This window comes from Panthera uncia, chromosome D4, assembly GCF_023721935.1.
Source record: "Panthera uncia isolate 11264 chromosome D4, Puncia_PCG_1.0, whole genome shotgun sequence".
Lineage (NCBI taxonomy): Eukaryota > Metazoa > Chordata > Mammalia > Carnivora > Felidae > Panthera > Panthera uncia.
Genome location: NC_064807.1, coordinates 39866921 through 39882513, shown reverse-complemented (window position 1 = coordinate 39882513; position 15593 = coordinate 39866921). Strand labels below are relative to the sequence as shown.

Below are 15593 nucleotides of genomic sequence, written 5' to 3'. Positions count from 1 at the left end.
TAGAAAGCAAATTGATTTAAAAAAAAATTTTTTTAATTTAGGGTGGGGGAAGAGGAAGAGCAGAAAAAAAATTCTATTGATTCTTGGCATCTGGAATATATAAATTATTGTAGTTGAATGTGGACTTTATCTCTGAGTTTTCTGACACATGAGACAAATGTGCTTAGTTATAGTTTCCTCATGGGCCAAGCATGCATCTCATGCAGAGAAAAAAATTTTTGCTAGAACCAAGTTTGAGGATGAGTTTATTACATGGATCTTCCTATATCATAATATAGTCTTAACTCAGTTTTACTTTGGCACCAGGTACCTTGCGTGCTACTTTCCAGAAGCAACTGTCTTTTACTATTATTTGCCTTTTCAAAGGTATATATAATGCATTCCTCAACACTGATTAAATTCTAAAGTATAGCATAAACAACAGCAACATTATAGCATAAAAATAGATGCCAAATGACTTAAGTTGACACAAGATAATAGGAACGATCACAAGCACACAAGAACGTTGCATCATTTCCTGAGATCCATCCAGTAAAGGCGTATCTAATGTATCACTGATACTTTTATAGGGTTTAGATTTGGACGAACATCTATCTTTGGCTCCCTCCTCACTGCTGCCTCACTCTCCGCATTGTGCCATTACAACTAAACCCTCCACTTCCAGAACATCGACTCTAACAGCCTCTTCTGGGCACTCCTGTTCATCTCAACGTCTTAACATCCCTCTCGTCACTGATGCCACAGCATTCTCCTGGGTCTTATGAACAGATATTTTTGTATTTCTTCTACCTTTTATTTGTTATGTTGTTCTAAAGTACCACTCCTCGTGGTGACCATCTGTTGCTTGGCCCCTATAAATCAAGATCCCCATGATTTCGCAGGACTTCTTTCCACCCCTCCAAAATTTCTCCTTCACCTTAAAACTTAGCTAATTTTAGCCTCTCTCTCTTGTCCATTTATCCCTCTCAGAGACTGGCTCAGTTCTGTTCTGTCTTCAGAAACCAAACAGAACGAAACAAGTATAGCAATGGAGAATAAGAGACGGTGTATAAAAACAGTTGTGAGGAACTTATAAAGAAAAAAAATCATGGGAGTTTGCTGTTGAAGAACAGAGGTCAGTAGATTGGTCAGTGAACATGGTGCTCAGAAGCAGAGAACTGAATAGCTTCAGCAGGCAGGACATTTTCCTTTATGTTACAATTTCAGACCAACTCTAAGGAAGCTATTTTATTCTCCTCCTGAAAATATTTGGCCTGAAATCAATGAAAGATGATGATTGCAATCATACTCGTCATTTTTTAGAGGAAAATAGCAGCATTTTCCCATCTATTCTGTTTTTAATGAAACAAGCCTTTTACTCACACAGCTAGATATAAACATTAACCACTGGAGTGAAGTAGTCAAAAGCGTGAGTTTTGCAGCCAGACGACTTAGGTTCAAATGCTGTCATTTCCACTTACTAACTATGTGACTTTGGGCAAGTTACTTAGCTGCTCTGTGTCCCATATCCCTTGTTTGTAAAACAAAGATAATAATTTGGAACTGTTACTGATATAAGAGGACTAAGTGAATCAACTCCTTGAAGTGCTTAGGGTCAGTGCCTTATACATGGTCAATAGTGTCATTAAATGTTAGAAATCATCACTTTATAATGTTACACCTTACAACTGTATGTCCAAATATAAAGGTACTCGGGGCATCTGGGAGGCTCGGTCAGTTAAGCGTCCGACTTCAGCTCAGGTCATGATCTCATGGTTCCATGAGTTCAAGCCCAGTGTCGGGCTCTGTGCTGACAGCTCAGAGCCTGGAACCTGCTTTGGATTCTGTGTGCCCCTCTCTCTCTGCCCCTCCCCTGCTCATGCTCTGTCCCTGTCTCTCAAAAATGAATAAATGTTTTAAAAAATCAACAAATATAAAGGTACATCTCTCATTCATTCAATTATTACTTCAATTAATGCTATTTTTATTTCTACACTTTAGTGAAAGTAATTCACACTAAACATTTCCTGGAGCATGTTAGCTTTTGCTGCAAGCCACTTATTCAACCAAAGTTCTTATAAGAGGATTCTGTCACCTTCCAGCAACTTTTCTTCAAACTCTAACCTTCTGCTGGATTCTAGAAATTGAGTCTGACTACTTCCAAACTAATCAAAGATAAGATGGTAGCTTGTTTTACTACTACTTAGCTAAGGACTAGAAAATCATATTGTATACAATACCTACAATTCCTCACATATATTCCAGAAAGCAACATATATAATCTTCCAATTTTCAGGAAAGTCACTATTATCTAAATCTAAAAAAAAGTTGACTTATTCTAAATCTCAAATCGTATCAATAGCTGTTTCTTTCCATTTTGGCAGACCACCTCTACATCCCAGATTTAGTTAGTACAAACAATTAAAAGCAAATCAAAAGGAGGCAGATACACCCTCCAAAGGAACTGGCTATTAAAAGTATAAACAGCTGTTGGGATACCTGGGTGGCTCAGCTGGTTAAGTGCCCAACTCTTGATCTCAGCTCAGGTCATAATCTCAGGATTCATGAGATGGAGCCCCACATCAGGCTCTGCATCGACAGCGTGGAGCCTGCTTGAGATTCTCTCTCTTTCTCTCTCTCTCTCTCTCTCTCTGTCCATCCCCTGCTTGTTCTCTCTCTCAAAATAAATAAATAGCTCTTTATGCTTAAGTATAATGGTAAAAAATTGGAAAAAATGAAGCATCTATTAATAAGAGAATACTCAAGGGGCGCCTGGGTGGCTCAGTCAGTTAAGCATCTGACTTCAGCGCAGGTCATGATCTCGCAGTTCATGAGTTCGAGCCCCGCATCAGGCTCTGTGCTGACAGCTCAGGGCCTGGAGCCTGCTTCAGATTCTGTGTCTCCCTCTCTTTCTGCCCCTCCCCCGCTCATGCTCTGTCTCTCTCTCTCTCTCTCTCTCAAAAACAAATAAACATTAAAAGTAAATAAAAATAAGAGAATAGTCAAATTTTGTTACATCAATATGATAGAATTAGGAAAATCTAAAATCTAATCATTTATAATTATACATTATAAATTATAATTATAATTATAAATTAGATTATAATTATGTTATGATCTATTCATTTCATCTAAAATAAAATTGATAAGTGACACAGGAAATGCTTATAATATTGTAAGTGAATATTAATATTTGTATATATGTTTTTTGCAAATTGTACATGCAAAATCATTCTAAACTACAACTGTCATAAAAGCTTGCATCATCACACAAAAAACACACCAAAATATGTGGGGAACAAAACTCATCCACAATTCAGTAGTAATTGGTTATGGGCAGTGCAATTACGGTGATTTGAACTTTCTTCTTTAAACTTTTTTGTATTTTTATTTATAGCTATCGTGTATTACTTTTATAATAAAAAAAAATGTTAAGCCAGCTCTAAAATTTTACCTTCTCTGAACAAAAAACTAAGAAAGTGAGGGAAAAATGGGTGTCTTTATTTTTTTTAATTTTTTTTTTTTTACATTTATTCATTTTTGAGAGACAGAGACAGAGCACAAGCGGGAGGGGAGGGGCAGAGAGAGAGGGAGACACAGAATCTGAAACAGGCTCCAGGCTCTGAGCTGTCAGCACAGAGCCGGAAGTGAGGCTCGAACTCACAAACTGCAAGATCATGACCTGAGCCGAAGTCAGACGCTTAACCGACTGAGCCACCCAGGCACCCCAAAAATCAGTGTCTTTAGACATTCACTCATAAGAGAAGTATTACTTATCTTCAGTCAGAAGGGTTATTCACGATTACTTGACCTAATTTATAGGAACTTTTTGCCCTTTGAAAGCACAGCTATTTGAAATAATAATTAACATTAGCAATTTACATTATCATAGGATTAGTAACTAAACTGCTATCTGCCCCTCTGTTTCCACAAATGTTAAAACTGCACATTCCAAATTAGCCTTTTTTAAAAATTTTTTTAACGTTTATTCATTTTTGAGAGACAGAAAGACAAAGTGGGAGCAGGGAAGGGGGAGACACAGAATCTGAAGCAGGCTTCAGGCTCTGAGCTGTCAGCACAGAGCCTGACACGGGGCTCGAACTCACGAACTGTGAGATCATGACCTGAGCCGAAGTCGGACACTTAACCGACTGAACCATCCAGGTGCCCCTCCAAATTAGCCATTTAAACTGAAGTTGAACTTGCAAAGATTCCCCAAAGAAGAGGGTACTAAAAGTAGCTTGCTGCTAGATTTGGGAAACAAATTTTGTATTCATATTTATATTAGTTGTCATCAGTTGAATACAATTTTGAAGTTACAGGGTAATGTCTTAACTCTATATTCCTATATCCACATTAAAAACAGCAGTGTGACTAACGAACCTGGGCAGCAGAGTATGTGCGTATCTCCATGTTACTGTGCTTCATATATTTACACATTTTGATATTGATTTAATGTTATTTGGTACCTAGCCTCCCTTTGCTCAGCTATCTTCTGCTTTCTTAAATAATGTATGAGTTTGATGAAAGTTAGATTGAACATTTCTTTGGAAAAGCAATTTGATTTCAAAAGAAATAATCCAATGTACTCAAAATATTTAATATAAAAAGAAAAAGAGAGAACATCCCACCTCCTATTCCAAACACCAGACTCTTCAATTGGGAGAAGCATTTTATTATCTTTTAGTACACATTTGGGGGTTTGTTTGCTAAAGCAGTTAATCTCTCCTAACTATAACTTACTCTTTTCTACACTTTCAGCCACCATATACATTTTAACAGGCTGTGAGTTCTGCTGACACAGAATCAGTATTCCCTTAAGCATCAGGTATTAACTCCTGTTTTTTGAGGTATAATTGAGATATAAGACTGTGTAAGGTGTGCAACCTGTGTAACTTGATACACTTATATGTTACAGTATGATGACCAATATTGCACTAGCCAACAACTCTATCATATGACATGATTATCACTTCTTTTTGTGGCGAGAATATTTAAGATCTAGTCTCCCAGCAACTTTGACTGTATAGAATGCAGTACTGTTGGAAATTTTAGAAGGGAAGTCTTCTGAATTATCTGAGAAAACAAACAACAAAAAGCTAAAAGAAATCTGTAGATCTACAGATCATATGTGTGTGCATACGTATCAGCGAAGAGCACGCTAGAGCCACGGTATTTTAAATCACACATACTTACCGACTGCTTAAATTCATTTAATTGCATTTGGAGACCCTGGGCTTTGTCGAGCTCCTTTTTCATTTCATTCACGTTTCGTTTGAATTCTGTGACCTCCAAACGCAGTGAACGGCGCTCCACTTCTGCCGCGTGCAGTCTTTGTGTAAATCCAAATATCTGCTTCTGTAATGATGCTGTGCTTTTCTGTTGTTAATCAAGAGCAATTTTACAAGCAGTAACTACAGGTTGACTAATAAATCAGGGGCAATGGCCCTTTTACCAACTTAAATGTATCTTAGATTATACAGAAAACAATACTAGCTGTAACAGAAACTTAGAGGTGAAAGCTTTATTTTTTATGTGACCAATAATTTGGTTTATATGAAATGAACAACGAAAGAAAATAAATAATCTAGAGGGCTAGAAAATGGAACTGACATCTGTTTATGTCTCATAGAATTCTGTTGCAGTCCACTTACAGAAAACAGTAAATCCACAACTCAGGCCAGAACTTTTATATTTTGATATTTAAGACACTTTGACATTTAAGTGCTATTAGTATTACATTAAAAGACTACACGAAGTCTGGGGCGCCTTGATGGCTCAGTCGGCTAAGCATCTGACTCTTGATCTCGGCTCAGGTCATGATCTCATGGTTTATGGGATCAAGCCCCGTGTTAGGCTCTGTACTGACAGCACAGATTCTCTCTCTCCTCTCCCTCTGCCCTTCCTGCTGCTCATGTATGCTCTCTCTCTCTCTGTCTCTCTCTCTCAAATAAACATTAAAAAAAAAAAGATTACATGACATCCAAAGGAAATCTAGATACATTCATGCACAACTAATTTAAACTACAAATAAGTGTGATTCAGAATTAAATTTACAAGTACTAAAGTCACTGTGTAATGAAGTTGCATACATACCAAAATGGGCACATGACCATGTAGACCATACTTCAGGGCCAGGGTATTTACTTTATGAAGTCCACGAGCCAGCCTCTGAACCAGAGAATCTTTTTCTACATATGTAATACTCTTGCTACTATGCAAAGGTATGCTCTCCATTGCCAAACTAATTTTATCCATGAGTTTTGCAAAAGAATTCTTGGCTGCACCTACGAGTAAATGTCCACAAATTCTGGAATTTGGATCTTCGGAAAAAAAAAAAGACACGATGAAAATGTGAACTGTCTCTTGCTCATTTTACAACTCTGCCAATCACCACACAATTAAAATATTTTCTCAATTATACAATCCCCATTCACCTGTAGTAATTCATTCAAAAAGTCCCCTCCCACATTAATTTTCACTATGAAAAAAGGAATGCAGAAAATAGATTACCTATTAAACAATACAGCTAAAGTAAATCTGCATTCATTTACATTATATCATTTACACTAAACCACTATGACACTAAAAATTCATCATCACTCTTTTCTTTGTTTTAAAACCTAACATAAATTCATTTTCTATTTACAACTACTGACGCTTGTTACCTTAATGTCAAACTATTTATATGCTCGGACAAGAAAATATAATTTGCCTTATTCCAAGGCAATTAAAATTTTACAACGACAATTACTTATTTCCCCACAGGATTTCGGTAATCATCCCTCTCACATAATGGACTTAAGGTCCCAGCATATCCAACATGGCCTGCTTACTGCTAGATTCATCAGGTCTGTAATTAATAATTGTGTTTAATGTTGATAAATAAAATTGTCAGTGCACTGTCTACTAATTGGTATTCCAGATAATGGTTAATAGGTTTATTTATGCCTTAATAAAAGTCATGTAATTTAGTTTTCCCTCTGCTAGGCAGGTCTTAATCTGTCGTTACTTGTTTTATGATACTATCCATGTAAAATGACAAGCATGGAGAGATTATTTAAATTCAGTAGTATGCCTTTCTACATTTCCAGAGTCTCTGCTGTTGGAATTAATTTAAATATACACAAAAAGTATATCTGGCCAGTTTTATCCAATAGAAAAAAAATGCTTTATAATTCTAAGAGTACATATGGTTCAACAATGAATAGCAACATTGGCTGAGAAGGTAATCAATCAGTGGTTTTCTAAGTCAGACAGAACAATATCACAGAGGCCCTGTGTTCAAAAATGTGAGGCTTGTTTTATTCCTTTATTCCTTAGTAGACAAAAGGAAAGATAAACTTTTAAATTATACAGCAGTCAGATTTTGGAAACCACGTTGCCTAGAAGTTACACATAAAATAAAAATTGTAAATTGGATAAAAGTATAATATCCTCCTTGTAGAATTTATTTTTATCAGTTATCGATGCACGGACTTCTAAGAACATAAGGTGATACAAGTTTAATTCTGTATACCTCTCATAAACATCCTGAGAATCCCACTAACAGAGGCATATGAAGTGTCATTAAAATACACAGTTCCTTTGTTATCAATCAATTGTTTAAATAAGTCATGAATAAAAAAGAATTCAGTAGCTTCATATAACAATTAACATATAATACAACACACATATTTAAAAGAATTGCTAAACTATTATTTAATAGGTCGCTGTTGAATGAATAAAATTTATTTTACCTATAACATTCAATATAAAACATCATTCCAGTGCCTAATATATGTATTCCCTGTTTCTCAACTGGCTTTGCAGGTACTTCAGTCTGTCCTTTGTTATCTCAGTAAACTCTGTATTTGCACTGTGCCAGTCTAGAATATATGGATATTTTGTATGTTTGTTGGATTAATTATATTTTTTACTTTCATAGCAGTTGCGACAATGCAGAATGCAAGAATGCATTCAATAATACCAAGAAAAATTAATTAATATTAACTTTAATGATATGCCAAAAGTTATTCTTTTTAAAGAAACAAGATAAAAGTTCATCATTTTAGGAAATTTTCAGGTATATCAAAGTAATAAAATTTTCACAAAGAGCCTTTAAAAGCAAAAACTAACTACAATTAAATTTTAATGAATAGCGGTTTTTTACTATATCATAGAAATGTGTTTGTGTAGATACTAACCACTCTGAGAGGTAAACTTAAGTGACAATATAATTCTCCAAGGCATTCTTCTGAATTTTTAAGAAGTGGGAAAGAGGCATACACTCTAGTTCCTCACTTCTCTCAAGGAATTACAGAAAGAACACTCACTAAATAATTTATACTTTGATGAGTAAGAAGTGTGTTTTTATAACATACTTCACATTATACAGTATACAGTACAATTAATTCAACACTAAATAAATGAAGAAACAAAAAAATCCTCTAGTGACATAGTTGTAGTTATTTGTATAATGATACAGAAATAAGAGACAAAAATAAGGTCACTAAAATTTCTCATGTCTAAACTTGTCTAAACTGTTTAAATGTTTGTTACATTTAACAAATTCTTGTTTATGTAAAATACATTTATTCATCACTTCACCTCTCTTTTATAGCATGTGTCTTTTGAGAAAGAAGAAGACTCTATTGGACTTTTTACAATAGCAAAGGCAATATCTACACTTAAAATCTTTAAAACAAATTCATAAATGGGGCGCCTGCGTGACTCGGTCGGTTGAGCATCTGACTGCCTCTCAGGTCATGATCCCGTGGGTTCAGGCCCCGCGTGGGGCTCTGCGCTGACAGCTCAGAGCCTGGAGCCTGCTTCGGATTCTGGGTCTCCCTCTCTCTGCCCCTCCCCACTCACACCCTATCTCCCTGTGTCTCAAAAATGAATAAACGCTAAAAAAAAATTAAAACAAATTCATAAAGAATTGTGCTTTTTTTTAAGTTTATTTATTTATTTATTTTGAGAGAGAGAGAGAGAGAGAGAGAGAGAGAGACTGAGCACATGAGCAAGGGAGGGGCAGAAACAGAGGGTGAGAGAGAGAATTCCAAGCAGACTCCTCACTGCCAGCACAGAGCTCGAAGTGGGGCTCAAACTCACAAAACGTGAGATCATAACGTGAGCCAAAGCCAAGAGCTTAACTTAACTGGCTGAGCCACCCAGGTGCCCCAGTTATCAACCTATTTTAAGACTGATTATTAATGTATTCAATGCAGGACAGTTCATTTAAAATACAGACTAAAGTTAATTTTTTTAGAAGATATAGCCCAGTGAAAGTTTTTTGCTTAGCCAGACTAAGAACATTGAACTACAAGGTGATCTCGAGAAGGCACCATATATGCCATATTGAACATCAAAATTGTTTTGTACTTAAAAATAATGAAAACCCCAACTCACAAATATATACTGCTGCAAAGGTAATTAAAGCATCCACAGTTCACTTTTCAAATATAGGTAGGCTTGGGGCACATGGGTGGCTCAGTCAGTTAAGCGCCCAACTTTGGCTCAGGTCATGATCTCACAGTTTGTGGGTTCAAGCCCCACATGGGGCTCTGGGATGACAGCTCAGAGCTTGGAGCCTGCGTCAGATTCTGTCTCTCTCTCTGCCCTTCCCCACTTGTGTGTGTGTGTGTCTCTCTCTCTCTAAAATAAACATTAAAACATTTTTTTAAATATACATATATATAGGTAGGCTACTCTCAAAACAAAACAAAACAAAAACAAACAAACAAGAACAACAACAAAAACTGCCAGAATTCTCTAGGGAGAAGAAAAAAGAGAGAGAGAGAGAGAGAGAGAGAGAGAGAGAGAGAGAAGCAAACCAAGAAACAGACTCTTAACTATAAAGAACAAACCAATGGGGGTGCCTGGGTGGCTTACTAGGTAGAGAGCATCCAGCTCTTGATTTTGGTTCAGGTCTTGATCTCAGAGTTCGAGCCCCACATCAGGCTCCACACTAAAAGTGCAGGGCCTGCTTGGGATTCTCTCTCTCTCTCTCTCTCTCTCTCTCTCTCTCTCTCTCTGCCCTTCCCCTGCTCTTGCTGTCTTTCTCTGTCTCTCTCTCAAAAAAATAAATAAATAAACTTAAAAAAAAGAACAAACTGATGGTTACTGAAGGGGAGTTGGGCAGGGGAATGGGCTAGATGGACGATGAGTGATGGGTATTCAGGGGGGCACTTGTGATGAGCACCGGCTGTTGTATGGAACTGTTGAATCACTAAATTCTACACCTGAAACTAGTATTACACTGTATGTTAACTAACTAGAATTTAAATTAAAACTAGGAAAGAAAAAAAAAAAAGCACCAGAAGTCTCCAAAGCTTTCTTTTTTTTTTTCAAAATTTTATTTAAATTCCAGTATTTCTAGACATAGTGTGACAAGTTTTTTATCCTAAAGTCAGTGAGTTCATCTTTGGCTTACTCAATATATTCAATACAATTTAGATCTTAAAGAAAAAGGATTGTGAATCCGTAGCTCAAATCTGATGCTACGTATTTGAAAGTTGCTGAGATTATATCCTCTCATAGTTCTTCTCACAGGTAAAAAAAAAAAAAAAAAGAATTTGTGACTAAGTATGGTTAACCAATGTTATCTAGGGGCACCTGAGTGGCTCAGTCGGTCAGCCATCTGACTCTTGGTTTCAGCTCAGGTCATGATCTCATGGTGGTGAGATAGAGCCCCATGTCAGGCTCCACACTGACAGTGCAGAGAGTGCTCGGATCCTCTCTCTCCCTCTTCTCTCTGCCCCTTCCCTGCTCATGTTCCCTGTCTCTCTCAAAATACATGAATAAACTTTAATTTTTTTAAAAAAAATGTTAACTAGACCTGCTATAGTGATTATTTAGCAATAAATACTAATTTTGAATCATTGTTATACACCTGAAATTAATATAGTATTGTATGTCAATTATGCCTCATTTTTTAAAGAAGTGGCCGGTATATGGGGCACCTGGGTAGCTCAGTTGGTTAAGCGTCCGACTTCGGCTCAGGTCATGATCTCACAGTTGGTGAGTTCCAGCCTCGCACTGGGCTCTGTGCTGACAGCTCAGAGCCTGAAGCCTGTTTCAGATTCTGCGTCCCCCTCTCTCTCTGCCCCTCCTCTGCTTGTGCCCTCTCTCTCTCAAAAATAAATAAACAGTAAAAATAAATAAATAAATAAAAAGTGACTGGCATATAATAGATGCTCAATAAATACTTATTAAATGAATGAAAAGAAACTGAAGCTATGAAGATAGAAGGAACTTAAGTACTTTGTTTTAGGAGTTTTTCCCCCAGTTTTATTGAGAAATGATTAACATACATCACTGTATAAGTTTAAGGTGTACAACATGATGGTCTGATTTACATATACTGTGAAACAATTACCACAATAGGTTCAGCTAACATCCATCATCTTGTATAGATACAATAAAAAGGAAAGAAAGAAGAAAAAACAAAAATGTTCTCCTTGTAAGAATGGGAACTCCTAGGATTTACTCTCTTAACACCTTTCCTATACCCCACACAGTAATGTTAACTGTAATCACCATGCTATACATAACATCCCCAGGACTTATTTATCTTATAAATGTAAATTTGTACCTTTAACCACTTCCTCTAATTCCCCCTCATCCTACCTTCCACCTCTGGTAACCACAAGTCTTATTTCTTTGTCTTTGAATTTGGTTTTTGGTTTTGGTGAGGGGGTATTCAGACATAAGACAGATTGCACAGTATTTGCCTTTCTCTGACCTATTTCCTTTTTTTTTTCTGACCCATTTCCTTTAGCATAACACTTTCAAGGTCCATCCACATTGCTGAAAATGGTAGGATTTCCTCATTTTTTATGGCTAAACAATATTGTATATATACCATAATTTCTTTATCCACTCATCTGTCAATGGACACTTAGCTGTTTATATATATTGGCTGTTGTAAATAACACTGCTATGAACTGGCAGGTGGGGAGAAGATATCTTGTCAAGTTAGTGTTTTCATTTCCTTTGGATATATTCCCAGAAGCGAAATTACTGGGGGCACCTACATGGCTTAGTCGGTTGAGCGTCCAACTCTTGGTTTCGGCTTAGGTCATGAGCTCATGGTTCGTGGGTTCAAGCCCCATTGTCAGGCCCCGTGTTGGCAGCATGGATCCTGCTTGGGATTCTCTCTCTGCCCCTCCTCTGCTCACTCTTTCTCTCTCTCAAAATAAATAAATAATCCTTAAAAAAAAGGAAGAAGCAAAACTGCTGGATCATATGGTTGCTCTATTTTTAGTTTTTTGAAGATCCACTATATTGTTTTTCATAGCGGCTATATCAATTTACAATCACACCAACAGTGCACAAGGATTCAATTTCCTCCACCTCCACACCAGCATTTGTTATCTCTTGTCTCTCTCTCTCTCTCTCTCTCTCTCCATATATATAAGTAAATCTCTACACCCAACATGGGGCTTGAACTCACAACCCCGAGATATATTTAAGTAACCTCTACACCCAACATAGGGCTTGAACTCACAACCCTGAGATCAAGAGTCACATGCTCTTCTGACTTGGCCAGCCAGGCGCCCCTGTTATCTCTTGTCTTTTTGATGATAGTCATTTTAACAGGCATAAAATGACATCTCATTGTGGTTTTGACTTGCATTTCCCTGCATGACTACTGATGTTGAGCATCTTTTCATGTACCTGTTGGCCTTTGGTATATCTTCTTTGGGAAAATATCTATTTGGGTCCTTTGCCCATTTCTTTAATTGGGTTATTGGGGTTTTTTGGATTGAATTATATCCATCCTTTATATATTTTATATATTAACCCCTTATAAGACATATGGTTTGCAAATATTTTTCCCACTCTGTAGTTTGTCTTTTCACTTTGTTGATAGTTTCTTTTGCTGTACAGAAGCTTTTTAGTCTAATGTAGTCCCACTTGTTAATTTTTTATCTTGTTGCTTGTGATTTAGTGTCAGATCCAGAGAATCTGGATCAAGACCTATGTCAAGGAGCCTTGTTTTCTCCTAGAAGTTTCATAGTTTCAGGTCTTATATTTAAGTTGTTAATCCATTTCAAGTTAATATTTGTGTGTGTGGTCCAGTTTCATTCTTCTACATGTGAATACCCAATTATCCCAGCACCATTATTGAAGAGACTATCTTCCCTCTGTTGAGTATTCTTGGCTCCCTTGTCAGATATCAGTTGACCATATGTGCTTGGGTTTTCAGTTTATGCTTTTGGCTCTAGATTCTGTTCTATTGGTCTATTTGTCCAGTTTTATGTCAGTACCATACATTTTGATTACTATAGCTTTATAGTATAACTTGAAATCAGGAAGTCATGACGCCTCCTGCTTTGTTCTTCTTAAGATTTCTTTGCCTTTTTGGAGTCTTTTGTGGCTATACATTTTGGCTTTTTCTACTTCTACTAAAAAAAAGTGACTGGAATCTCGATAGGGATTACATTGAATCTGTAGATGGTTTTTGGTAGTATGGATATTTCACCAATATTAATTCTTCTAACCCATGAGCACAGGATACCTTTCCATTTATTTGAGTCTTCTTTGATTTCTTTCATCAATAACTTCTAGTTCTCAGATGAGAGACCTTCCCTTCCTCGGTTAAATTTTTTTTTGTATTTTTTTTCAATATATGAAGTTTATTGTCAAATTGGTTTCCATACAACACCCAGTGCTCATCCCAAAACGTGCCCTCCTCAATACCCATCACCCACCTTCCCATCCCTCCGACCCCCCACCAACCCTCAGTTTGTTCTCAGTTTTTAAGAGTCTCTTATGCTTTGGCTCTCTTCCACTCTAACCTCTTTTTTTTTTTTTTTCCTTCCCCTCCCCCATGGGTTTCTGTTAAGTTTCTCAGGATCCACATAAGAGTGAAACCATACGGTATTGGTCTTTCTCTGTATGGCTTATTTCACTTAGCATCACACTCTCCAGTTCCATCCATGTTGCTACAAAGGGCCATATTTCATTCTTTCTCATTGCCACGTAGTACTCCATTGTGTACATAAACCACAATTTTTTTTATCCATTCATCAGTTGATGGACATTTAGGCTCTTTCCATAATTTGGCTATTGTTGAGAGTGCTGCTATAAACATTGGGGTACGAGTGCCCCTATGCATCAGTACTCCTGTATCCCTTGGGTAAATTCCTAGCAGTGCTATTGCTGGGTCATAGGGTAGGTCTATTTTTAATTTTTTGAGGAACCTCCACACTGTTTTCCAGAGTGGCTGCACCAATTTGTTCCTCAGTTAAATTTATTCCTAAACATATTATTGTTTTTGATACGTTTGTATATGGAATCAATTTCATTATTTCTTTTTCAGAAAATTCATCAGTAGTGTCAGGAACTCCTTTGAAAGAGTTCTGAAGTGTTTCCAGGTGTTTGCAGATTGCTCTTTCAAAGAAATAACAGAGAATTTTGTATTTGGGGAATACTAGAAAAAATATAAACATGAAGAACATAGAAGCTCACTTGAATAGGTGAGCAACTATTAGGTGCAAAGCTGTTCTGACACTTATCCAGAAAACTTGCACCAGCATCCATGTGTACACAGAAGACCACAATTACATGTCACGTATGTGACAGGTCTCGTGATTACTGGTTAGCAAAGATGAGCACAGGCTGTATCTGGAGATAGCTGCAACAACTGTATTACAATGGGAAAACATCAGTGATTTCTATCAGTAACAAAGTCACTGTACAGCTAATATTAGTATGGTCTGCCATCACCACTCATAATTGAAGGAAATGTCAAAGTTCGGTTAGTGGTTAGTGAAACAAGATGTAATTTTTTTCCATCCAAATCCACTGACGCACCCCTATCCCTGCTCCCAAATTCTGACCATGGACCCTTTTGAGAAGGGTTCTGTGAGCCCAAGGTTAAAAGACCTCTTATCTAAGGAATATGTTACCCAATTATAAATCTATATCCTTTAGCGTCTGCCTCTGTGTCAACGTAAATAATAAGAAAGCTGCATAGGGAACTGTAATATAACACTATGCCCTCAGTTTTCACTGAAGATGAATATAAGTAACGTTGACAAGAAAAAAACTTCTGCATCTTCTACAAAGTAGCTTTTAGAGATAGAAACTGTGATGTTATTCAATATTTCCAATATGATAATCCATGTAGTAAGCTCCTCCTAAGGTTTAGCAGCAAAAATAGTTTTTTCCGTATGTTTGGAGACAGAGAGTATGTTTGGAGACAGAGAGCATCTCACATCTGGGGAACAACAAGCAATTCAGTTCAGCTAAATTGCAGGTTTATTAATGAGAGTACTGGGAGGTGAAGCTATACAAATAGATGAGAATCAGTTCAAGAAGGGTCTTGTATACCTTGCCAAAGAGTTAATTCATGCAATAAGAAATGAGGAATAATGCTGTTGCTGATGCTGAGGCCAAAGATATGCAATAGATCAAGCACTGTTTACATGCATTAACTCATTTAACCCTTACAACAGCAAATGAGATGACATTAGTATGACAGCCATTAAAAATAAGAAAAAAGTAACAATGAAAAATGACTACAAAATGATCCAGTCACATTGAAATACATACAAAACAACTTGAAAGATGTACACATCAATATTGATCATATTCTTAAGAGATTACAAGAAATTTATATTTAT

At 36.7% G+C, this 15593-nt stretch overlaps 1 protein-coding gene across 8 annotated transcripts in view; it reads right to left on the bottom strand.

The window, feature by feature from the left end:
• CCDC171 (coiled-coil domain containing 171) overlaps positions 1 to 15593 on the bottom strand; it is a 318123-nt gene that overhangs the window by 144041 nt on the left and 158489 nt on the right. For all 8 annotated transcript variants that reach the window (XM_049634852.1, XM_049634832.1, XM_049634824.1 and 5 more), the window contains 2 exons: positions 6076 to 6302; positions 5176 to 5358 (listed from right to left, as the gene is read on the bottom strand). In XM_049634852.1, the coding sequence (XP_049490809.1) occupies positions 5176 to 5358; positions 6076 to 6302 (410 nt within the window). The remainder of the gene's footprint in view (positions 1 to 5175; positions 5359 to 6075; positions 6303 to 15593) is intronic.